Source organism: Trachinotus anak, unplaced genomic scaffold, assembly GCF_046630095.1.
Source record: "Trachinotus anak isolate AG129_WGS33_773 ecotype Australia unplaced genomic scaffold, CSIRO_AGI_Tana_v1 ptg000003l, whole genome shotgun sequence".
Taxonomy (NCBI): Eukaryota; Metazoa; Chordata; class Actinopteri; order Carangiformes; family Carangidae; genus Trachinotus; species Trachinotus anak.
The window spans coordinates 7,201,867-7,228,704 of record NW_027273854.1 but is presented as its reverse complement, the minus strand read 5'-3'; the positions used below and the strand labels follow the sequence as shown (position 1 = coordinate 7,228,704).

The window sequence follows — 26,838 nt, the reverse complement described above, 5'->3', positions numbered from 1 at the left end:
AACGGAGACATAGTCAGTAATTCATAATAAATGAAAGTGCAGCCTGATTGAATCCCACAAATTAAAGAACTGGTTAGTGAAGTATTAAAAGCACTTAGAGGAGCATAAACATTAGAGTCCAGAGAACTCTAATGAGAGATAAATGAGAAAAAAACAAAAAGAACAAAATAAAATCAGCCCTATAAAGGATTTTGATCGTCTTCAACAAGGGCGACACTTTCTGCTTCAATAGGATTGAAAATGAGCATTTTAAATACTTAAATAGATATAAAATCTTGTTATCTTTTAACACAAACTGTACACATCTGGTACCAACACATATAAAAATTACAAGTGCGATTACTTTAGAAAGGACACCCTCTGATACGTCATATCAAAAATATGTAGCTTTAGTAGCACTTTTGTTCTTCAATTATCTAGTAAACTTTACAATTCTACATTACACTCCAAAGACGTGAATGAGGTCTTTTTTTTTTCTTTTTTTTCTTGCCGCTGCAGTGGAGTTACCCAGCCTCAAAAAAGTCACAAGTCGCCCTCTGTGACCACCGCTTCGCTCTTCAACTCTTCTGCTTCTATCACCTTCTTCTCTGCTCCTCTGTTCTTCATCCCAAATCACTTCCTCTTCACCATCCAATCGCCCGCTGGCTGTTCAACCTCTTCCTCTTCAACGTGTACTTCAATCAATTTTTTCAACTTTCCCAATAATCTTCTCCTCAAAGATGGGCAAGACAGCGTCATCTTCACGCACCTCTTCGAACACCACCCCGCAGTCGAACTCGTCGCTTACCTTCTTGAAATAATACCTGAAAAGGCCAAAGAACAAAGTTCAGCTCTCCAGGTTAAAAGCGGTGACCTTCACTTCCACTGTTTCCAGCAGGCAAGACAAGTCATCGAAATGCTACAACATCAGGAGCCAGTTTGAGTTCATCAAGTTTTAAGATTTGAGATTTGCTCCCTTAGGAGGCAAATAATAAAACTATTTCTTAATCAGTAGATTGAGCACGTCATCACGTCTCTTTAACTTGTCAAAAATTGTTAAGTAAAAATTAAGCGACGCAGGAACTGCGGCCTTTCATCGTTGGAAGTTTTGAAATTGCATCTACACAGAGAAATCAAAAAAGTGCTGAAACCACCTGAGTAAAAATTCTGACCTTTAATTACAACACTGTTCCAGTTCCACGAACCACAGACCCAAACCACACCTGAGTGGATTTTGAAAGATATTTTAAGGTTTTGGTTTTAGGAACATCCAGGTCTTTACAAGCTCAGCTACACTAGTGGCCACCAAAGTATGTTTGGCAACTCATTTTAGCATTTTTTTATTTTTCTATCTGTCTGAGAGAACAACTCCATCTGTAATAGAATAACTAGTGGACAATCTCCCCTTGCTCTACTGCTCTTGTACCTGTTGCGACCCCCCACAGTCTAAACTGTCCCTGAAAATAAACTGAAAATATTTTTACACTTCTTATAATAACAAAATAAAAGATCTCTAAAGTATGCTGAGTGCAGCGCATTGATTCGCTCAGCCCCTCCTTCCGCTTTCTCTCTCTCTCTCTCACAAGCACATCACCAGACACCAGGTGATCCGAATTGTGCTCAAAGGCTCAAAGATGACGCAATCCTACTGCAGTCCTGCTCGCATTCAATTCAGTTTACTAGGTGTGATGCAGCTCGACATATAAATATCCACGGTGATCAAACAGCACCATAAATCTCACCTGTAATTTCCTTTCTTTGTTAGCAGCTCTTTGAACTGGCCCAGAGTGACGACCCTCCCTTTGACCGACGTCCTGTACGGTATCTGCTCCTCACAGAAGTAATACGCCACCACAGTGTTTTCAGACGGCTGCTTCTTACTGGCTTTGTGTCTGCAGATGGAAAAAAACACAGAACAACTTAGAAAATCGGAAACTTTCCAATATACACATAACAAAAAAAAAAAAAGGTCTAATTTGGAGATTATCATCTGGAACAAGTTCATACAGATAAGAGTTTGCTTAAGGGAATTACAGTTACTTGTATAACAGGGGAAACAATGACGGTGATGCCAAACTTCAAATCACACAGTGCTTTACAAAAAAAACTAAATCACTGGAAGCAAGTCAAAACAAATGGGAAGAGTAGAAATGTTAGAAAGAACAAGGCCTAACCTCTGTGTGTGCCTGTGATACAGTCTGTGGTAACGTGTGAACCAAGTGGATCACTTTCAAATCGTGTTTTCCAACAAGGGCCTCGATTCTGAAGCTGTTTGTGGCGACAGTGCCTCTGTCTCTTTCAGCAGTTCAACTAAATGGCTTCCTCTGGCTGGTAGAGGGACAAAACGATGGACCTGGGTTTGCCACGATGCACAATGAGATAACGTTTTCTCAAATTCGCGCTGACGTTAATAGGCGGGCAACAGGCTTGTCGGAGACTCATCAAGCCACTAAAATGATCAGATATAAATATATTTTCCCCCAGTTGTATCCAGCAGTGCAGTTGTTTGGGTTTGGCTGGGTTTAAAAGACCGCTGAGTGATTTCAATGAATGTCAATTAGTCACCATATCACACTGCAATACATCCATCTGTCCTGTAAATGAAAGATGACAACATGCAGGAGGTGGCCAATTCTGCACTGGCACGAGGGGGGGGGGGCTATCATTTTCATGACAGGATATTACAGCAGAACTTTGGATGAATGCAGCTGCTGAGATAAAATGTGTTACTTTGTTCCTTCTGTCTCCAGTTTCTAATATTGGTGCAGATGAAAGGTTTTCAAAACTCTGCAGCGGCTGTGACACACAGCTCATGGAAGCAATTCTGTTACTTTAAAACTCTCCCTTAGCGCCCAATTATAGCAATTTGTGCAAAAAAAAAAAAAAAAAGCAGTCCTCATCAGAGTCATAACTCAAGTCAAAACTGAACACACACACACACACACACACACCGCCCCTCAACAGTAAATGTCTGTAAACGCACTTTGAAAATATGAAAGATGCTCCTTATAACTGCAGAACTTGCCAGTGAATCATCGTGTTTTCGAGTTTTCTGCAGCATCCAAGTAATTTGTGATTTAGTGACGGTTGTTTGCGTGTCCCCGGGTAAACTGCAAACAGGAATTGCTGACAGCTAAATCAGCAAACTTTCTCAGTGGTATATGGACTGCACTTACATAGTGCTTTTCTAGTCTTACTGACCACTTAAAGCACCTTACACTACAAGCCGCATTCACACATTAACACGGTGCTTTGTTTCCTACACCGACAGCACACACACATTCACACACCGGTGGACAGGACTTCGACAGTGAGCCGGTAATCAAACCGCCAACCTTCTGATCAGTGGACGACACTCCCTCCTGAGCAGCCGACACCCCCCACTCTTTTCTGCAGACTATAAACACCCCTGGTGTGGATCAACACAATAAACCTTGCTTTACTATTTTTTTTTTTTTAGCTGTTATCGCTACTCAATCCAACATCCTTCATCTTATCCGAATTCCAATCTCCCAGCCATCCTTGTCAGAAATCTTTGAGAGTGGACACTGGAGGTACTCAAAGGTTCAGGCTTCTTGATCCGAGTACTGAAGGACTGAACCCCAGTCCTCACAGGTCTGACCGGAGGCTTTGCCCACTGGCAGTGCCACGTAACCTGCCTTTCATCTGGCTCTTAAACATCTCCCCTCCATCTGTTAAGTACCCATCTGAGACAGCAGTCAAACATCAAACAGAAACTGTTTCTGACAAAACATAGAAAAAAAAAAAAAACAAAAAAAAAAACACCCCGGCCTCTGTGTGAACACAGATAATATACACTTGTACTTCCTCTGTGATCATCTTTCTGGGAAATAACAAGCAAGAGATCTGATATGTTTTCTACCATCAAGTCAGATCCTCATTATTTGTACTGTTTATACCACGGACACGAAAATGACCTTTTCTCAGTGGTTGCCCAGTGTGTCAAAATCAAAGAAAACTTTCCTTTATTAAGTTGAAACCAAACTCATGTCCATTGTCTTCCTTTTTCTGGACATCTTTTTAGACATTATTGTTTGCTCAGAACCCTGCAGTGGCTTAACATGCAACATGCAGTGTAACAGCTGCCGTCTTCAGCTGAGAAAGGGTGTGTGGATGCTGGTTCCTACATTGATGAATACAGGAAAAACTTGATGAGATACCACGACAAAACAACCTCAAGGATGGGATACAGCACAAAGAGGAGGAAATTAATGTCTCTTTTGGCAGCTCAACAAACACACATGGTCCTGGGTGACTAAACTACCAGTGATGGGGAATTTGGAGATAGTGGGAGAAGTTACTGGTAAGACACAGTGGACATACTCGGGCTCGGAGAGCTCGCTGTCAGAAACGGCGGGCACCACGCTGAGCGGAGGGAACAGTGCAGGCCTGACTGCGGTGCGACCCCTCTGGATCACCTCCATCACATACCTGAGAGACCGAACAACCCCAGCAGTTAGACACAGGCTGGCGCTAAGGAGCACACAGGCTAGAGAGCAAAAGGGCAACTGTTTCATTTAGACAGAATGACTAGGAGGACAGGTCCTCCTTCTTCCCCTGCAGATCAACTTAAATAGATTCTGTTAAAAACTGCACTGATTATCTGGAGAGGTAACCGTGGTAATGTCTGTCTACTTACCTTTGTTTAGGTTGTAAAGTTCCTGACTTAATCTTCTCCTCTTCAAGCCGCCGGCAAACCTCCTCCAGCTGGATGAGGGGGCTGGGAGCTGGGTTGGGGGGCATGGTGGGATCCTGGATGAAAGGGTGAGACGGTTGCACGTTGTTCCGCAGGTGGGCGCTGACACACGGGTACACCGGGCCTGACCTCTCCACCGAGCTGAGACGGGATCCCTCATGGCCTGTGGCCCTCTTGGACCCAGTGGTACTCCTGAAATGTGACAGAAACACACTCATGGGTGTGTGGAAGTCTTTTCTTACATCAACTGGGGAAAAAACAGACAAACTAAACTGTTGCAATGGAGAAGGAAAGCTTTCCTCCAAGGTAACTCAACCAGTAATGTCTCAGACCAAGCACAGAAGATGACAAAAACGCACTGACATAAAGTGAACTGTCACCACTGACCCGTACGGGCTCCTCTTATGTTGAACCATTTCTTTCTGTCCTTCCATCAGCCACAAAAGGATCTTCTGGTTTTTCTCCATCTCCTCTCCAGACCCCAGCGTGTCGTAAGGCCGCACGTCCTCACCTTTCTTGTACACTCTTTTGCACTGTGCGCTACCTTTGCTGCTGCGCAACAGAAGAAAACAACTGGTAAGAGGTAAAGAAAAAAGGCAATGTGGGTGCATTAATGCCACAACAGCAATGAGTGCTTAATGTGTCGTACCTATACCCTGTGTGCTCCATGGGGTTGGATCCCATGCCGTCAGCGTAGCTACGGGACTTTGATCCATAATGACTGGTCTCCACGCCCCAGGGAAAGCTGCCGTGCATACGCATGGCTGCCTCAGCCTCCACCTGCTCTTTGGGCTTCCCGACGCCTGTGTGGTGGAGGTGGTGCACGTGTTTGTGGTGGTACAGGTGGCTGGTCTCTCCCTTGACACCGTGCCGGGATGTGTGTTTAACCTGGCCTGACGACAGCGGCATTCCAAGTCCCATCCCTTTGCCCGCTGGGAAACTGTCTGGTGAGCGCGACTTGGGAGAATGGCGCCCTGTCCCTGGTGACTGGCAGCCGGGAGTCTTCATGACCCGCTGGACGTGATCGTCCAGGATGCTCTCAGGGTTCTCCTCGTGTGCATCTCTCAGAAAAGGAGCACTGTAGGTGATGTCGGCATAGCGGGGGTTGTAATTCTGTGGATAAGCACCAGGGGGGAGTCTGTGACCGGCTAATGATGTGGCTGTGGACATCATGACTTCATCCCCATCCTCTTCCTTTAGTGCAGAAACACACACAAAACAGAAATCAAATCATCATAAATCAAAAAACATAAATCATCATATAAACAAAAATCTGGAACAATAAAATCAATTTTCAGGGATCAGGCATGAATACTGGAGGCATATCTATAAATAATCCATACAACATGTAAATAAAACTAAGCCTTTATAATATATCTACATGCATTTTATTTTTTTAACAATTTATTTCAAAAAACATTTGACAAAACTGTATTTTTTTTTTTTCACAAGGGTGCATGATGTACTCATTTCAACCTGCAGATGGCAGATTTTCACCATGTGCCCTCGCTCTCACTGCAGAGGTTTGGAGACAAATCAACAATACAGCACTATCAGTTCGATTCAGGGCAGTGTGCACGCACACAGCACTATTTTTTTTGTTCATGTAATGACAAGTGCAACCCATCCAGCCTCCGCTCTGACAGAATCTGCCCTGGGGGAGGGAATCATGGGCTCTGCTGCTGCAGGCATTCAGAATGGGTTTTGATAAGCAGGCCCTGGAGGGAGTGGAGGACGTGTGGTGATGAAATAAAACACAACAGTGGATGGAGAAATTCGGTCCTATAAAACTGCTCAGGTTAGGGTTTACTGCAAAAAAATGATGATAAAATGAAATTCTGAACCAAACATTTTATTCTAAGCTCGATGTTTCCTATCGGTATTAGATACAGCTGGAGTAGTGAGCACCATACGGCCGAGCTTTTATCTGAACTGCGTCCTGTGTAAAGTTAGACACGCTTTGGCAGAGAGAGAAGGAAGGGGAGAGAACAAAGAGGTACAGTGGAAAGACAACAGTAGGTAGGGGTTTCACTTTTATTTTCTAGCCAGCTCACGAACAAACTTTTTATGTCAGTGATGTTAATAATTAAATAAACCTTGACTTGTGAATGTGCCAAAGAAGCTGAGTTTGTTATTGCCCTGTGCTCTCCATCCATTTGCTTTAAAACACATCAAAGACTGCACAGAGGGATTCTCAGCCTGTTCCTACATAATCTGAACTTCCCTGTTCCCCACTGCTTTCTTAAATTCAAGCAAGGCTCTGAAAGACACTGCACGCAGCCAAATATGTTTTTGGCATGTTTTGAATAACTCATGCGTCTTTGTGTCTCTGCGGCAGATCCAGATATCTGCGTTAGCTGAGCCCACTGCAAGTTATTCGTGGAACTGTGACATCTTCATTTCAGCACATTTTTTTTTCCCACTGGCTCCCTCCTTTTCCAAAAGAAAAAAAAAAAAAAATCTTCGGCAAATAACAGCAGATATTTGATGCTCTACAAGTTAGCTTAGGTGGTTCCTGGTGGTTTACAGATGATATGCTATCTCTTTTATACAATACCACACCTCTCATTATGATGAGTAATAGTGCACATGCTTGCACGCTCCGTTAACTTGTAAACACTAAGTAAAAAAATTCAGACAAAGCGATGAACAGCCCGCTCACATGATCTTTCAGCCATTCATTCATTTATGTGAGCAGCACGCTGCTGCTGTTGTATGTGAATTATCCAGTGCTGAGCTGAACTACAGGGCCCCTTGTTCCAAAGAATTATGTTAGGCGAAGCTGGAATTTCATTCTTAGCGGACTGTGTGACAGAGCTGTGAGAAAGAGCTCCTCGCCACGTCGTGATCTTTTTCCAACCTTAAAACGACACCATCAATTTTATACTGCAGAGATTTCTTCATGCATTATAACTACGTCATTTTAATACTGCTGCTGTTCTGGTGAAAAAGCTGAGCCCAAAGTCCACATCCTTCTCCAGATGTACAGAGTATCACTTGATGAAGGCAGTCATTTCCTGCCTCCAGGTTTAATAAAGCAAACCTCTAACTGTGCGATGGCAGCTTCCCTCCTTTCGGGGCCAAACCCGCACGAATCATCTGCCTTGAGACTTAATACTTGGCTCTGTGTACTGACGGGAGATTGCATTTGTGGTTGCAGCGAACATTTCATCACCGTTCAAGTGACATCAAACAGGCGGCACATTGTTCCAGGCTTACAAGTGGGCGAGTGTGCAGGTGCTCCATCCGTCTGATGGACAAAGCCAGATCGCTGACAGGCCAAGGACAGCATCCTCCAAATGATTCATGTGTTTTTACTCCCCATTCAAATGGCTGGCCTCATTAATTTCATTAAGGCCAGACGGATTTAAGTCTCCTTTGTTAGTGGAAACTCTAAGCCCAGCGGCCAGGCACACGTCTCACTTTCTCGCTTAAAAACAGGCTTTGGTGGAACCTACTGATACTCCTCAACCAACAGTCTGCTATGCAACTATCTATGGTCATTATTTATTCAGTGAATGTTAAAGAAAGACTTTTGACCAGAACCTTTACACATATTTTGTCATATCTGTTCTAGAGCCAAGTTTATTCACTTGCCAGAAATGATTCTGTAGCAGTTTTAATGATCAGTTATTGTTTTGGTCAATTATCCAAAAAAAATTGGTCATATATGTAGAATTAGAAATCTAACGACGGCACCATGAGCTCTGGGAAATTAGAATGTTTTCACTACTTTCCACCATTTTATTGACAATGCAATCGATTTATTGGGCAAAAGTGATGAAACTGCTTCTACTTAAAGGATTCACACTTCAATTTTCTTCCCCCCTCCAGCTACTAACATTACTCAGCTGGTGTCACCAGACTGAACACGGTGGCAGTAACATTCAAAACCCTACCTTGACTTGAATGTAAAACTTTACTGAGCAAAAGACGAGAAAATCCGAGAGCATTAGCATACATGTGCCTTCCTGTTCCCTGAGAGGAGGCCACTCCACTGTCAAACACTGCTGCCACTCCCGTGTCCACACCTTAACCCAAATGAACACAACAGCGGCCCTGGTTGTGCCTCAAACGGTCCACACCGGTGCAGAAAACGAAGCTAACATACCAGTCGAACTCTCTTCAGTCGCTCCTCCAGTTTCTCTTGAGCCTCCCTCTCCCGCAGCACGCCCTCCAGTCTGCTGATCAGCTCTGCAGCAAACCTCTCTGGCTCCACATGAATGTCTTTTGGAATCCGGTTTGTGCGCTGTGGGAAGAAATGCCATACTGTAAGTGTGTTTTTTGCAACCGCTGCATTACCGTCGCTGCCATATGGGCAGTTTTACCACGCTGACTCTTCCCGTACCCTCTGCCTGTGACTTTGAGCAAGAGGTTGGAGCTGAACTTCCCACCGAAGCCATAACAGAACCACAGCGGAAACTGCTTATAGATTATTTATGACCAACATTTTTTTCTTTATTTCTTTTATTTCTTTATTTATAAAATAAAATAAACTGAAAGCATTACACTCCACTCACGTAGCCACACCTGCTGCTGTGAGAGAGCGGGGACGACAATTACACGCTGTAAAAGTCCCAAAACGCCAGCAGAGGAGGAACAGGAGGGCAAATAAGTCACTGAGCCACAGCGGTGAAGATATCACATGGTGTGCAAGTGTGCACAACAAGCGCACCCGCACCCGCACCCACACACACACACACACACACACACACACACACACACACAGGCACAGATTGTGGTTATACATTAGCAGTCCAAACACCTTGTACAAATAATTTAGAAGCGAGCCTTAGCATGTGACAGCTGGCAGAAGTACGCAGTTTTTTTTTATCATACATTGTCATAGGTGAAAAAACCACAAACAAACATTGTGATCAGACTATCTGATTAATGGCAGTGAATTATTTTAACAACACTTGTATAGGAACGAGCTTTTGGATCCATATAAGCAGCTGATCAGTGTAACCGTGACCACCATGAGCCGTTTCCACTGTGTATCCATTTGATACGGATGTCTACTGCAAAAAGAATTCAACCTAGATTTGACACTGACCCTTCTGTTCTAAAGACGGGAGGATAATAAATGAAGCAGAATTTTAAACGACGCATAATCTCATTATTAAGAGCACGAGTGACACTTATTTCCTCTCCTGATAGCACGAGTTACTGCACTGCACTGGCAATTCAAAGCTGTTAACCCTTGATTTGGAACCAGTTTATGATTTAAAAAAGAAAAAGGAAAGGGTTGAAAAACAAAGTGACGTTTAAAAAAAAAAAAAAAAAACAACCCAAAAGCCCCGTCAATCTTCTTATTGCCACTGAAGTGCAGTCATGATTAATTTGTTGGGGCAGGGAAACGTGAGAGTTATGCTTTGGGGATTTGTACTCTACTATACAGCCAATTCATGCATCCTAATAGGATGCTACGTGTGGAGTTTTAATTTGACTCCTTACTCCACGGCCTAATTAGGGCCGGGGTTTTCCTACCAAGAGACAGCCTAAGCTGCAAAGGGAGGCATCAGGCTGTCACAGGGGAGGATTCATGTCTGCTAGGCTTCAGCACACACAGCTTATGAAAGCATCAAGCTGCATTTAGACAGCCTTCTCTTTCACCATCAGCTATTCTTATATTCCATCACAGACCCTGCGACAGAGCAGAGCTTAAATATGCACATCTCCGGTGGTGGAAGCGGAGGAAAATAAGGCAGAGACAGACAGTTAAAGAGCGAGAGAGGTGTAGAGGCAGACAGAGAGAGGAAGAGGGAAATAACCCATGAATAACTCACTGGAATATGAGGTAGTGGCACTCGCCCATTTGCTTTGGCGCTTTCGTGCATCTCCCGGCGATGCTGTTTGCGGTATCTGTGGAGTGGTACCCCATCTCTAGAATTAACAACAAAGACATTTTCATAAAACATCCCCATGAATAAACAACACAGGCAGCTTTGAAGTTGAGAGCTTTTCGCTGCATTTCTGCCTAAAAACGAACACCTAGTAAGTCTTGATTAATCAGTGCAGGACAGGTATTCTCACAGGCTTACTGTGTCCCTCCTACACCACAAGTGGTCTGGCAGATTACAGTTACATGTTCACACGTCCGTGAGTCTGTAATTCCATGTGGCATTGGCCATGCTGGGTTTTTACACTCTCCTGTGCTGGAAGCTCTGGACCAATTAGCTGATAACAGCCTCTAATCCATTCGGCTTCAAACACATTTTAGTCCAGTTGTGCGAGCTTTGAAGTTTCTGTGGCTTAATTTGCCTGTGCCATCTCTGTACCTTTAAAACAGGTTGTTTTTTTTTTTTTCAAATCTTCTTTTCACCAGCACATGCCTGGTTTCACGCCTGGCAACTGGAAAACAAGTCCTGCTTCAAGTGATCCCATATGGTAGGGTACGTTGCCTTTGGCTCTCCTGCTTGTGGACTGACAAAAGTTGTTGAAAAAAACATTCACTTCGTTCGCTGCAAATGAAGAACCGCGACTATAAAGAATCATTATGGAAACATCTAAAATCTGCCTCATGTTTTTAAAAGAGGTCAGTAGGTTATGATTTCCATTTAGATACATTCTATCAGACATGGCTTTCTGTCTGCTACCACAGTGTTTGTAGGATTCCTAATTAGCATTAGAGATCAATTCTAACAGCTTTTACTGGTTTGGCTAATGAGCAGATGGGACTTTAGTTGCTGCACATGTTGTAAAGTTTGAGCACAGGGTAAATGGGCAAGAAGTGGAATTTTGAAGCCAATTAAACCTTTATTTCTGTCTTCTAGCAATGCAAACTTGTAGGACATGCTTTCCTTTTAAATTACAACTGGGAATACTTAGCAGAGACTTGGGTCCTGTCTGTCAAGTCCTGTCAAGTGTGTTGTATATATGTGAGTGCATGTATGTGTGTGTGTGTGTGTGTGTGTGAGATGAGGAAATACATACACACTGCTGTCGGTGAGGGAAATTGTGTCTGCGTCGCTGGACATACTCTGCTGCTCACTATCGTTGGCGCTGGTGGCAGGAGCCATAGCGTAACCAGTGTTGACATAGTACGGGTTGATGGGCTCCCGACATGGTGCATGCCTGGAAAAGAGGAAGAAATGCAGGAAGTGCTGAGAAGTGCTGATGAAGTCATTTACTGAAACACACCATGACGTGATAGACGATAGACGTGCTTGTGAGAACACAATTACAAAGACAGTGTAAAGCTCTGAGGTATAATCCTGACATATAATATTGTTTCATGATGAATAGTTGGATATTGCAATAAAAAAATCTGAGCAGAAGCCAAATGTTTGTCTGTCACAGTTAATATGTTCAGCACTGTGCCAGAGGATTATTCACTCTTTTTTTTTTTTTTTACGAGTGTCTTTTCTACAGGACATCAAAAAATAGTAATACCTTTATAATTTATCACATCGCAAAGTGCTGTCTTCAAAAATGTCTTGTTTTGTTGCTCCAAAACCCAAAGATTTTATTTTTATTTGTGAGAAAGAAAAGCATAAAATCTTCATATTTAAGAGCTGGAACCAAATTCATTTTCGGTGAATCGGCTTCTTTAAAGCCAAGAAAACTACAACACTTGGCCTGTAACATTCATGCTTCGCTAAGAGCTTGCAATGAAAATCACCAATATTCTTGGAGGCTGTTAGGAATTAGGCTGCATGTTCTGATGAACATCTTTCCACAGCCCCCCCCGCTGCCCCAGCATTCCCTCTCCTGCAGCTGGTCAGCCTCGGTGGCAAGCAGCACCAAATTCAATACCAGAGTATTGAAAAGCAGAGTATAACTGCCAGCTTCATCCTCCAGAGAACATGCACAGAATTATGGGGAAACTTCATTTGACACCATTTATATTCTCAGTCATTGACTTTGCTGAACACATTTCTTACAGGGCTTTGCACACATGAATTATAGATGTTAGGCATCATCTCTCACTCTCTCTCTTTTTTTTTTTTTTCCTTAATTCAAATTGGAATTCCCTGAAGCATTTATCCCAAGCGTTCTCCCTGTTTGGAATGCAGAAGCACACAGAGTTCAAAATGAAACCTTTGTGACCGACTGATTTTCATTAGCATCTACATGCAACAACAATGAATAATTTCTGTGGAGGGTTGGTGAAGAGTTGGAACAAATATAAGAAAAAAAAAAAAAAAAAGAAAGTGCTAGGGTCTACGGCAAAATGATTTTTCAAGTTGTGATTGTACGTGGCAGCATTTCTGATAATGAGAAATGAGAGGAAATGACAAGGGGAAGAATGAAAAGTCGCTCTGAGGCAATCTGTTATTTGGTGCCCGACACATGGGATGATTCCTGGAGCAGTGCCGTCCTGCTACACTGCACACAGTTCCTCCACAATTAATGACGACAATAACTTCTCGTAACCATAAATAACAGCAGCTCAGCACAGTTTCAGTAGTCGTGTGAAATCATTCCACCTTCACTTGGTTCAATACTGGATTTCTTTCTGATCCAGTTCTACATCACTGTATGTTGCTGTTTCACACATATCTCTGTTGCATTATATCCCACTATTAAATATTTATATGTTCGTTACACTAAAACCACCAACTGATTAAAAATTCCAGGTTACACATAATTAAGACAGCATAAGTATATTTGCTTTCAAGGAAAGGCCATAGAGTATTAGTCAAAACTCCATATACACTCTCCATTTATTATTTTTTGTTTTGATAAAATGCTCCCAAGATCTACATGAGTAAATCCACAACAACAGCTACTTCCTATTGTTTTGTATTCACATGCATTGCAGCAGCAGCGAGTTTCTCTGTCTCATAATTCTCATGACCGACTACAATAAATGCACCGTCAGGGGTCGGGCTTAGTATCAGTTTGAATACAGCATATCTTCGTATGAGAAGGTTCATGCAAGATATCCACAGAACATCCACATGGACACCTGATTATTGTTTTAAGACCAACTTGAACCTGGCCTTAAATAATTCTTTTAGGACATATTTAACACCGTCAGTGTACTCACACTGTATTCTGTTGACCACAGTGTGGGTTTCATTTGTTCAACTTACAACAAAAAGGGTTTCAGTTGTTTAAGATATCGCTGGGTTTGCAAATGCCCAAAAAATCTTATAAAAAAGGAAAATGTATTATTTCCTTTTCTCAAACAAACATTCTGACTCCAAACTCAACATTATCAATGATCAAGCTTTGACTCCAAAAACTGAGTCCGGAGCTTTTCTTCTAGACGTGACATAAGAATGTAAACTGTCAGTTGAGCAGTAACACAATTGTTTATCTGTACTGTTTTTCTAACATGCAAGTCCTCATCAGATCAGATCACTCACAGGCAACAACAACTTTTACTAAAGTTACAAAGCCAATGAAGTCTTGCTTTTGAAGTACACATCGCACTTTAATGAGAACAAAACAGACATGTTCACATTTCAAAAATCTCGCTCACATTAATACATGTACAGGTCATTCTCTTTCAAGTCATTTGATTTTTTTTAAAAGCTGATCTGAAAGACTGTTTAATGTCTTTTGTTGCCTGTCTCTGCAGAGATCAGACACAACTGATGTAAAATTTAGTTTGATAAAAACCCAAAGGCTGTGGCTGGAAAGCTGTTTAAAAAATTAAGTGTTTCTTTCTGTAATTCCAGCAAAACGCTTGATTGCTGAAATAATGATGAGAAAATAAAACTCAAATGGCTGAAATGCCTGTGGTGCTTAGTTTGTCTTTTTTCTCGTACGTTTTCGTGGAGATTCCACGCAAACGTTGAACGCCAACAAAACTGCCTTTGGTTAGATTGATTTATATTTTACTTTTTAAATAAATCTTGTATAAACGTGTATTTGAGTCATCGTGTGTTTTGTGAATATTAACCAGAAAAGTTGCATGCAAACGCTGGAGAATGTATTGAGACACAACAAGACTAGACCATAGAAAGAAAGGATGGAGAAGGTATCAGACATCTGCAGCAGGTCTGATGATACTTTCACTGGTCAAACAGTAATCAGGATTTTTCTGTCTCCACTGCCCGTACAGCACTGGAATATTGTCTGCCTGTTGGCTTGAGTGAATCCCTGTCCATCCTCTGGTGCCGCAGCAGTAGAGGTTCAAATATTGTGTTTACAATCCTTCTGTTGTGGATCATTGCTATAAACTAAACAATATCCGTGATGATGTTGGCGGGTCCTGAATTTTCCTTGCTGGATTGACTATTCAAAATGAACCAGTCACCTCTGAAAGCTGAGTCGTTATTGGATGTTTTTTTTACTGCAGGCAATCTTAATTCTGAGTAGGAGATATAACGTCATTAGATATAACAAGCTCTACAAGTTTGAATCAGAAGTGATATAACTTAAGTTGTGGCAGTGAGCAGTTACTTATGATTTCTTTTGATCTTTCATTATAGCAAGTTCCTAATGCCTCTTTTCATTTAACATCATTACAGTTTGTTATGCTGGAGGATCACGTGTGTGTAGAGTAAACAAGCGTGCACAGTCTGCTCAGGCTGATTACTCAGAGCCCTATAGAATTAAACACTGTCTGGTTTTTTTCTGTCATTCTGCTGGCTGTTGTGTATTAGACAGATTCCAAGCACATAATATCATTCAAATGGCCAAATAACAGTCCCATTTGCTAACCAGTAGATTCAGCAGCACATTTACCACTTCCACCAGGTCCCGTTTTCCCTAATGGAATCTCAATAATAATGTCTTTCCTTTTTGCAAGACTAAATCTATAAATTATTTCCACTTCATTATATGTGAAGCTGCCCTGACGTTAAGGAAAACCAGCAACCTTTGTTATCAAAGGTCAACTCAAACAAAAATAAAGTGCTGTTTTGTTTTTTTTTTCCCCAAGAGAAATTTGCCATGAACAACCTGCGTGACTCACACAGGTGTTTCTAATCACATTGACGAGGGCTCTGGTACACCCAAGGTCAGTGTGACAGTGAGGCAGCCTTGCACAAAACCAGGACCATGAACTAAAGCAGCCTGAAGGAACTAATTGCAAGTTTTCTCTGCTGCCTGACGTGGTTTCCTGCCGGGAGCAAGGGTTGGTGATTGTCGCTTGAAAAGAGCTTATAATGTGTTATGATACGCCCTCTGAACGGCGCTACGTCTTCAGGGCAGATTGGAGGCTAACGTGAGTCGCTATCGGAAAAAGACGTGACAGGCTGGGGCTAGCTGATTAGCTAACTTGCTAACTTCAGTAGGAAATAAAGACATGACAGAGAGAAGAGTTAACATTAGCGTTGCTTTCCACTGCCGGAGACAGCTCTCGGCAAGTAAAGGAATGAAGTCTGATGCTGAGCTCGCAACGTTTCTTCTAGACTGGTAAGTAAACGGCTGCTAATGCTAACGCTGGCTATGTAGCGATAGCAAAACTTACAAATAGCTCCTACAAGATAATTCAATATTTGCTACTTTTATTATTTACACCTGTGTCAAAATGTCTTCCATGAAAAAAAAAATGCTGTAGACACTTTCTTTTCCACTTTGCATCTCACTATGTTTCTATCATCTCTATTTTTGTCACATGGTGCAAGCTGCGCATTGGTTAAACATCACTTTACATGCAACCTACAGGATAAAGTTACCTTAGGAAAGACAAGAAAGGCCAAATTAAAACTAGCAGGTCTGTTCGACTGGTCCGACTGGTTAAAAACACCTAGAGTTATTTCTTATCTTGAGGAGATCAACATGGCCGACTCCTTCTGTTTGAGTTTCAGTTCCACATTTAAAAAAAATACATTAACATAAAAAAGTAAATATATAAAATTAAGTAGGTGTTGTTCTTCTTAACGACCTGTCCCACTGAGACATTCAAATCTATTCTAGGTGCATGATAACATGTAGCTGCACTGATGAATCAACTGCCTCAGAGTGAAAAGAAGGGCATGTTTAGACAAAATGATGGTTAATCATCTCAAAGTCAAAGGTGTAAATTATGCAAAGCACCAATGTCGGGTTAAAACCATTCACTCTTTTTTTTTTTTTTACGAGTGTCTTTTCTACAGGACATCAAAAAATAGTAACACCTTTATAATTTATCTTAAAAATGTCTTGTTTTGTTGCTCCAAAACCCAAAGATTTTATTTTTATTTGTGAGAAAGAAAAGCATAAAATCTTCATATTTAAGAGCTGGAACCAAATTCATTTTCGGTGAATCGGCTTCTTTAAAGCCAAGAAAACTACAACACCTGGCATGTAACATTCATGCTTCGCTAAGAGCTTGCAATGAAAATCACCAATATTCTTGGAGGCTGTTAGGAATTAGGCTGCATGTTCTGATGAACATCTTTCCACAGCCCCCCCAGCATTCCCTCTCCTGCAGCTGGTCAGCCTCGGTGGCGAGCAGCATCAAATTCAATACCTCCATGACACCTGTCAACATGTTGACATTCTGACTCGAGTGCTCAGTAGTCATTACAAGATTATTACTACATTATTACATAAGTACTCAGTATTCGGTCGGCCCACACCCACCACACCCATCTTTGAAGTCGACATTCAGTTGGATCTCAATTACACACCTGTAAACTTTCGTGACTATATCTTGAAAGGCTGTGACGCTATTGTGGTGATAAAAAAAAAAAAAATCCACCCACAGACATATTAACACCTGCCAGAGAAAGCAAAACTGACTCTGTTGGAGTTCCTGCTGTACCACACATACATTTTGCCATAATGAAACACACGCACTTTAAAAGGTGTAAGCAATACCAGCCACGATTAACTTCTTCTGCCAGAATCATAAAGTGCCAAAAAAATGCAGACGACTCAGTCATCACAGGAGGACAAACAGTCAGGGACCAGCAGATTGAGCACTGCAGAGATTATAACAGCATCTGGTTAAGTCTACTTTGACGGAACAAAATGAAAAGCATTTCAAAGCATGGATACCACAGATTGAACACAGTCAACCACCGCACTGCAGCAAACAGTCCAAAGTAATCACAAACTTTCTAAACTATCAGAGTTGTAGCCAGTATTTGTCAGTTGAGTGTCTTACATCAATTTAGTGAAGATAAAACATTGCTTTCATATTGATTCTGATGCATAAGAGCATAAAAGATAGTATGTTTCTGCCTTTAAAGTGCACAGGGCTTTTTATTTTACATGGTGCAATAAGAAGTTCACAGCAGAGGTGCATATTAATGTATCATAGTGTGGCTTAAAAATCCAGAATCAGAGAAACAGCTCTTAAATCTGACTAGTCAGCAATATAAAAAAATGAGCTGGTCATTTCATTACAGAAAAAAGAAATAGTTTTTCCCATAAATAAAGACTTCACATTAAGAAGAAGAGGAGGGCAAAGACTACAGTGATTTCAGAAAGTTCCTCTTTAAACAAAATAGTGTTGAGCTGTTTCACTACAGAACCCAGTCCAATGGGAGAACACATTATTTCCTAAACAAAACAAAACAAAGAAAACACCTCCTCAGCCTTCTAATGGTGAGTTAACTTAGATTCACCTCACGCACCATCTTCCTCTTATCTCAGCTGTCTCCTGTGCTACACTCTGATTTCTTTTCAAACTGGAGGCAGTGCTCATGGTGGTGTGGGGTTTCAGGTTTATTTCTAGTTCAGCAGTTTGCAGTGAAAAGCTGTGTAGTTAGAGCTGAAGTGAAGCTTTCTAGATTACTGGGAGGATTTACCTGTACTCGTGACTGTCCTGGAATCTCGCACTGTTGGCAACTCGCTGTGGTGCCGTCTCCATTAGCAGCTTCTGAGTAAGCCGGTTGCTCGGTGTGGGGTCACACTCTGGCCGCTCCTCTGACTCATGGTCACATCTCCATTCCTCATCTTCGTTTAAAGTCGGTAAATAACCCGACAGTCCTTTTCCATTCCCAGAAACAGAGTTCTGATCACTGTACAGCTTAGGGCTCTCTCCTCCTGTCTGCGTATATTCCAAATAAATGTCAGACTTGAGGAATAAAGGGTAGGTGTTTTCCTCCATCATAGTCTGTATCTCAGTCTGAGCCTGGTCAAACATTGCAGGATCAATGTGAAGCTTCATCACACAGTCTTTGATGAAGGACTTAGTAGCCGGTTTGATCTGCCTGGAAACAATCCCATTGTTGTCCAAGATGTATTTCTTATAGATAGCTTTCGCAAGTTTAACTTTCTTCTCCTCGTTACCTTCGTTGGCTTCAAGTTTGCGGAAGCCGCTGCATGCAAACCAGAAGTCCAACATGTCTGCACACTCCTCCTGCTTCAGGAACGTCCTGAACAGATGGATGCCATCCTGGTCATCCAGGAGGGAGTGAAGAGATTCTGCCCACTTTAGGTAGGGTGGTGTCGGAGAGGCACTGCCCTCCGGCTCATAACCCAGGTCCAAGTCGGGTCGCCTGGGTGTAGCCACAGATGCCTCACATTTGAGGCTCTCGCTCTTTGAGGAGAAGCCAAGGTTGCCGCATTGGCGTCCATCACTGCACACCAGCTCACCTTCTTCCCCTGGGACTGGAGGTCTGGGAGCATCCTCAGTGAAGCTGCCTCCCAGGTCTGCTAGGTAGCCCCTTTTGTCGCTTATGCTCATAGTCCCAGCATCCAAAAACCACGTCCCAGTAGAGCCCACACTGCACAACTATTAGATCCAGACCTCTGCTTATGCCACAGCAAAAACACTCCTGCAAGGAGGAAAAATATATAATGAGACGCAGTTTCATCACATCACTGACAGGCAGACTATTGATTGTCTTGACAGGGAACTACTATTATAAGATATTTTAATACTCATTCTGAACTGAATGGCAAAAAAAGTCTATGCAGCAAAATACCAAGTGCATGCGAATTCAACTGAACATCTAGTGCTGACAAAAAGTTTATCGATTATGTGCCATAGACCCTGTTAGCAGAGGACCGGTACCTTGTGGGGAATTTTTGGGGAATTCTGTGCAGTTTGCATTTTTATCAAGTTTCCAGCTAAACATTAAAATTAATGCAAATTCTGCAGAAATCCAGAGGATTTGAAAATGTGAGACAGGTTACTGTAACAGTCTAAATCCATAATGTAGATTCTGGTTCACTTTTAGATGTAGCATGTTCTGCACGGTAGGCTGGTAATGTCAGCTGTGTTATTACATTCTCATAATAACACAACAATAACGCAAGAGACAACACAAGAATGAACTGAAGACATGTTCATGCACTTGGCACCTTTGACCACAGATTCTGCACAGCATCTGCAAAACTGCGCAAAAATGTAAAACTGACAACATTAGGCTTTTAATGTGGCTTGATAGTCTGGAGGCAGCTTTCTGCTAGGGAGTAGGATGAATATGGTGCAGTGTTAATGGAGTATCCAGTAATATCCTACTGATTTATATGCATAAGCATATCATTACTTTACACAGCTACTCCAGTTACATTCAGATTAGCATTAGCGCATCATCACAGTGGTAAATTCACTTGAGGTTTAGAAACCCAATAAGGAAGGAGCCTTCGTGTCTCCACTATTAGCTGATATGAGCGGTACTGCAAATAATACTTTATTGATCCTTGTGTCATATCCTCCTCTCATTTCCTTCCTCTGCTACCACAGTGAAAGGTCGGCTGCAGAATAGCATATGCAATGATTTTAGGGATTGAATGTCTTGTTCAAGGACACGTCCTAGTCCTTATGTATTGTCCCTGTGCTGTCTTGCTGAGCAAAGTCACAGCAGTCCAACTCTACTGACTGCACATACTGCTTATATTTGAGCTTCCCAGGAGAGTTTCTAACCATTTTAGTGCCAATTGCTTTCTTGATAGCTGTGGACAGGGCGAAATCATGGTGAGTGCTGACCAATAACAACAAGACGTCATAGTAAATGGGGAATTAAAAGAAATTTTACATACATTTCACTCACTTCAGTCTGAATTACTATCCTATTCATAGCTCTGTGCACAGTTGACTTTAATTATTTGGAGATTAGAAATAAGTCTTTAAAAAAATAATTAATAATTTCAAAAAAGGCTGGCTTTAGCTATCTGTGATTTCACAAGAAATATTTTTTAATAGTTACCATCACATCATTCCCTTTAGGGCACACCCACTCTCTGTCTTGTCCAATGCACATACTAATGATTTTACTGATTGCACAAAGACAGCGTAGACAAAACTGCCAACAGTGTTATTTTCTGCACAGTCCTAAAGTGTGAACAGCATGTGCACTGTGCATAAGGCCCAGGTATGCGGGGCTGAAAATAATCATGAGGGAAATGTTAATACAGACAAATGTCACATTTAATTTAACAACGCTGGAGTTAAAACGCTAAGGCATTAATCATCCGGTCAAAACAGCTCCTCTCTGCCTATAATCAATGATGATGCATCGGTATGAGATGTTCGGTTGGCGCATTAATATTTAGATGGACGGTGCTGCGGTCACAGGTGTGTGGCCTGACAGGAATATTCAGAGGTCCAGGCCTGATTTCCGCCGAGCTCAGGAAACGTCCTTTTTTTTTTTTTTATTAATGAAACTCTATCAGTTTGTTCCTTTTGAAGTGACCCTCTCATCACATTCATGTCTTGGCCTCTCCAGAATGAGCAGAACAGCAGCGGCGAGTGGGGGAGGGGAGCCCGAAACAAACTCCGTACACACACACACACACACTCACACACACACATAGAGAGAGAGCCAGGCCTTTCTGCAGCCGACCGACAAGTGCACAACTTTGTCACACTATTCACCTTTTTCTGAAATGTGTGCAGTATCCGCTTACAGCCGCTAAACTAAACGAGTAACATGACGACCGCCAACCTTTCCCCTACCGTCAGAGGACACACAGGGGATCCCACATCAATTTCCGAATAGACTTAGAACCAGCAAAGCGATGGCACATATCTCCCGACTACCGCAATCCCAATCTCTGAGCTGAGGGGAGGAGGAGAAAAAAAAAAAAAAAAAAAAAAAAAAAAAGTGACATATACTTAACCGGTGAAAATCTTCTTGCAGCTTTCGAGTGCATCGGGTATTTGGACCGGCACAAGTCACCGCGAACTGTGTCATAGTTGCGAACCGCAAGACTTTAAAAATAACAAAGAAAACAGTCCGCTCTCCACCTCTCCATGGCTGTCTCTCAGTGTCTGTGCGGAGCCCAGGCTGCACAGCAGATGAGGCAGGCACAGCGCCTCGCCCGTTCACTACACAAATTACCAGTGTTTAGTTTTGGTACATGTGGTACACTGATTTTTTTTTTTTTTTTCTTCTTCTCAAGTGTTAAAATGAAGATCTTGAAAAAGAGGTTGCCGTTCCCTTCCATGCTTTTTTGAATTTACAATGCACAGAAATATGGTCAGACATATGGACATTCAAAATCATTTGATTCCTCACGACTAAAAAACAAATAAATTAAAAAAAAAATAACCTCATTCGAACCAATAACCTCGATTGGGCGAAGAAATAATCACTTTTTTCAATACTTCAAAGTAAGTACAGACATTCTTGTATGTGTTTTGTATATATGCTCTGTATAAATGATAAAAAAAATGGCTGTGTTAATGCAAATTAGTTTATTGATCATGTCTGATTTACAGCCTACATAAGTTTAAAGGTGTACTCCAGCTATTTGGTATTGTATTTCCATTAACTTGGTAGACTTGCAGGACAAAATTGAAGCAGCAGAGAATTAGTCATGTTTGTTTTTTAATCTATAGTAAGGATCAAGTTTAAAAAAAATGATCCTGTATCCTACATTCCCCATAATGCAACTCATTAACATCTTTCCTTAGACTTCCCCTGCCTGGTGAATATTCATGGATTTCAAAAGCCATTCCCCAGTTTTTGATGCAAGTTTTTCATTATAAATTTATTGTCTAAAATAAGTTTGTTTTCTTTTGGTTTTTTTTACTTACTAAGTAGTACACATCATAATGGGTAGACTGAACTTCATGAGTAGAATTGGTGGAGTGCCCCTTTAAAGGTCCTATATGTCTTGGGAAAGCTTTGACCACATCTTATATTTACATTAACAGTGTAACCAACAATGATGGAATATAACCTAATACATACACTATTCTGTACTTAAGTACAGTTTGAGGTACTTATACTTTATTTGAGTATTTCCATTTTATGCTACTTTATACTTCTACTCCACTGCATTTCATTGCATCCTGACAAAGTTAATGTCAGCAAAAAATGCTTACATTGACCTAAATTTCAGTAGATTTTTCATTGTGTTATTGCTATTTTTATTTAAGTAAAAGGTATTAGTACTTTTTCCACCACTGACAAGCAGCTAGGAGTACCCCATATACATCATATAAAGTGCACATCTACCATTTCACTGTTACAAGTGCAACACCATTTCAAGGTGGAAAGTGTTTATAGAGCAGGTTGGACAACAATGTGCTTTGGAGGCTGAAAGTCTGCACGTTTCATTCCAACCAAAGACTGCTCGAGATGACTTCACTGATTACTTTGCTGAAGGTGCTTTGATCAGTTAAATCAGCTTACCATGGCACAAGTTGTACTCTGCCTGGTAGATGGTGCATGCAGGCAAGCCTTTATCATAAATTTTACCACCAGGAAGTTTCACTAGAACAGCTGACAAGCAGTAAATACCTGCACAAAACTTAGGGAAACTCCATAAGTTAATGAGTTATGATATTTTTCTTCAACACAAAATGAATAACTGACCAGCAGTGGCAGTACACCAGCTTAATTCACACAACATAGATCATTCTGTTGTAATTTCCAGGCTGATAAAAATGTGCAGTGGATTTTATGTCTGGTTTATATATATATATATATATATATATATATATATATATATATATATAATCAATACAATATATGATACATATATGATGAAAACCAAGCTATGAGTGACATACCTCTACTGTATATGCATTATAATGTTAGAAACAGCCATTATGCCATCATCATGCCATCTTGCAAAATTAGAAAAAATAAATCTTTATTTTGATGGCTCAGCTGAGAAGAAGTCACAAAATGGTTACACAGGACAACAATAATTAGCCTTTATATGCTGTTGCAACTAGTACTGATGCTTTGAAGGAGTGAATTTCATGCGGTAATGTTTCAGTTCAACTGAACATTATTACTTTATGACTTCACAGTACAAAGACTACGGGACAGACCAAATACAGAAACACGGGCTGTTGTCAGTTTCTGTGCTTTCATACCAGGCAATCACTGAGCAGTCACGCGCTTTTACTGAGTCCAAGATGAAAGGCCGGTGGAACATCATAAAAACATAAACACATTTGATCATGTAATTACACCAAACCATTTAAGAGCCTCAGACTGAACAGGAATATACATTTCACACTCTGTCTCATCATATCACCTGAATTGCCAGCTCACATCTAGAAACCTGTTAAAGTGTGAAATGTACACAGGGCTTACAATATTCATGCCAGCAACATTAAAGATGGAGAAGACCCAACACACTTCAGCTTCCTCAGGGCAAAATTGATTTTGGGCAGCAAAAATGTAAGCATCCTGATACTCAAACACTCACAGTTTTTCTTTAGAGCATCAATTATTTCTCTCTGTATCTACCATGTTTCTATTATTCTTCAATATTATTGTAATTTTCTATAGCATTTCAGTGTTCTCACAACACAGATGTCAAAAGTCAGGATTTCTTCTATGTGTCTGCCCTTTAAAACATATCACAGCATCATTCATGACGTCATTCATGATACTGATTTGTTTACAACCCCCTGCTGTGTTTCATTATACTTACACACTATACAAGTGACTAGAGCTGCAACAATTATTCAGTTTATTTATTAGTCAATTGAAAGAAAGTTTATTTGCAACTATTTTGATAATTGATAAATTGTTTTAAATTTTTTTTTTGATAAAGATTGCCAAAATTCTCTGGTTCCAGCTTCTTACATGTGTATATTTTCTGGTGCTCTGAGTGTTTTATCAAATATCTTTGGGTTTTGGACTGTTGGTCGGACAAAACTAAACATATGAAGACATCACAATTGTTGATGGCCATTTTTCACTATTTTCTGACATTTTATAGACAAACAACTGATTGATTAATTGAGAAAATAATCCACAGATTAATTGGTAATGAAAATAATCGTTAGTTTCAGCCCTACAAATAACCCTGAAAAGTTAAACTATGAAAAAATAGACTTAGAACTAAGGATGTGACCGTTCCCTCTGTTTACAGTTTGCAGATCAACTCATTCTGTTGTTTTAACATACGTGAACATGTAAACCCATATTTAACTGAAAACAGAACATATCATAAATAAATGCTGAAATGCTGAAATGTTATGTTATGAAAAATATATTCTCAATTAGAATTTAGTGCCAGTAACAAGTCTCAAAAAAGTTTGGACAGGGGCATGTTTACCACTGTGTTGCATCACCTCTTCTTTTAACAACACTCTGTAAACATTTGGGAACTGAGGAGATCAGTTGCTGGAGTTTTGAAAGTTAAAAGTCCCATTCTTGCCTGATATAGGATTTCAACTGCTCAACAGTTCGGAGTCTCCTTTGTTGAATTTTTTTGTTTCATATTGTGCAAAATGTTTTCAATGAGTGACAGGTCTAGACTGCAGGCAGGCCAGTTTAGCATTTGGAATCTTCTACTCCAGAGCCATGCTGTTGTAATACGCGCAGAACGTGGTTTGGCATTGTCTTGCTGAAATATGCAAGGCCTTCGCTGAGAAAGATGTTGTCTGGATGGCAGCATATGTTGCTCAAAAACCTGAATATACTGTTCAGCATTAATGGTGTCTTCTCAGATGTGCAAGCTACCCAAGCCATGGGCACTAATGCCCCCCCATGCCATCTCGTATGCAGGCTTTTGAACTGTGCGCTGATAACAAGCTGGATGGTCCCTCTCCTCTGTAGCCCGGAGAACCCAGCGTCCATGACTTCCAAAAAGAATTTGAAATTTTGATTTGTGAGACCACAGGACAGTTTTCCATTTCGCCTCAGACCATCTTAAATGAGCTTGGCCCCAGTGACATTTGCGTATCATGTTTAGATATGGTTTCTTCTTTGTATGATAGAGTTTTAACCTGTATTTGTGGATGCAGCGATGAACTCCCGAGCCCATGCACTGATTTTTTTACTGTAGAATCGTGTGTGTTTTTAATGCAGTGCTGCCTGAAAACCTGAAGATCACGGCCATCCAATACTGGTTTTCGGCCTTGTCTATTGAATACACCTACTGACCTGTTCCCTATTAACCTGATTAGTTGTGAGATATTCAATCAGCTGGGTTTTTTTTTAGCATTACACAACTTTTCCACTCTTTTGTTCCCCCTTTTTTGAAACATGTTGCTGGCATCAAATTCAAACAGAGCATATATTTTTCATAAAACAACAACATTTCAGAATTTCAATATTTGATATGTTGTCTTTGTTCTATTTTCAATCAAATATGGGTTTACATGATTTGCTAATTATCACATTCTGTTTTTATTTACAACTTTTTTGGAAACCGGGTTGAAGAACATGCTCATTCACATACAAATGAACAAATTTTACCTTGAGTCTGATTGTCTTCCTCACGCATCCTCCAGCAGTACATCCAGTCATTGAGGATTCCATTGTGCAGTTATCAAACACAGCAGTCTGCAGTAATGGTAACATCCCTGTCTTCTCCATGAAAGGGAAATGCCTGGCCAAAGCAGAATGTCGCCATAATACTTTGTCTTTGCCATCCATTTGTTCCTGAAAAAAAAAATTCTTAACTTTACACACAGCAGAGGAAGAGCTACTACTACTGTATGATTTTATTTAAAAAGAAACGTACACTCTATATTCTTTAATAAAAACACATTTTAAAAACCTTTCTTTATAATTCACGGGTACATTTTCATCTTGAGAGCAATCACACAGGTCCCAAACCTCTAATGCCATAAACTGATACTGCAGCATGGTGCTCTCTACTGAAACAAAGTTTTCCCAATAGTAGCCTCCTGTAAATGACAATTAAGTGCATTGAAAACATCTTGTGACACTGTTGCTGTTAGAAAAACACATAAATCTACACAAAAAAAACAGCACCCAAGATGACTGACTTTCATAAGAGAACATTTTCTGTTTTATAACTAATACAAAAGACTAGTACTACAAGTGGAGACAAATACTGCTTAATACCAGTGCTGTAGACTTTACATCTGATAAGACATAACAATTAAAATCTTGCAGTTAGGGCCTTGAGAGAAGAAT

General features: G+C 40.9%; 1 protein-coding gene across 7 annotated transcripts; it reads right to left on the bottom strand.

Annotated features, from left to right (window-relative positions):
* Positions 1-466: 466 nt before the first annotated feature.
* Positions 467-26,284, bottom strand: axin1 (axin 1). Of its 7 annotated transcripts, none has more exons than XM_071470721.1 (11): positions 26,152-26,284; positions 18,337-19,308; positions 11,633-11,773; positions 10,486-10,582; positions 8,808-8,945; positions 5,346-5,890; positions 5,084-5,248; positions 4,640-4,888; positions 4,324-4,431; positions 1,722-1,871; positions 467-803 (listed from the first exon to the last, which is right to left on the bottom strand). In XM_071470721.1, the coding sequence occupies exons 2-11, from the start codon at positions 19,215-19,217 to the stop codon at positions 677-679; spliced, it is 2,601 nt and encodes an 866-aa protein (XP_071326822.1). In that variant the 5' UTR covers positions 19,218-19,308; positions 26,152-26,284; the 3' UTR covers positions 467-676. The 7 variants fall into 7 exon arrangements, with proteins under 7 accessions (XP_071326822.1, XP_071326806.1, XP_071326831.1 ...); XM_071470705.1 differs by lacking the exon at positions 26,152-26,284 and adding an exon at positions 21,599-21,753; XM_071470730.1 differs by lacking the exon at positions 26,152-26,284 and adding an exon at positions 21,435-21,537.
* Positions 26,285-26,838: the final 554 nt, after the last annotated feature.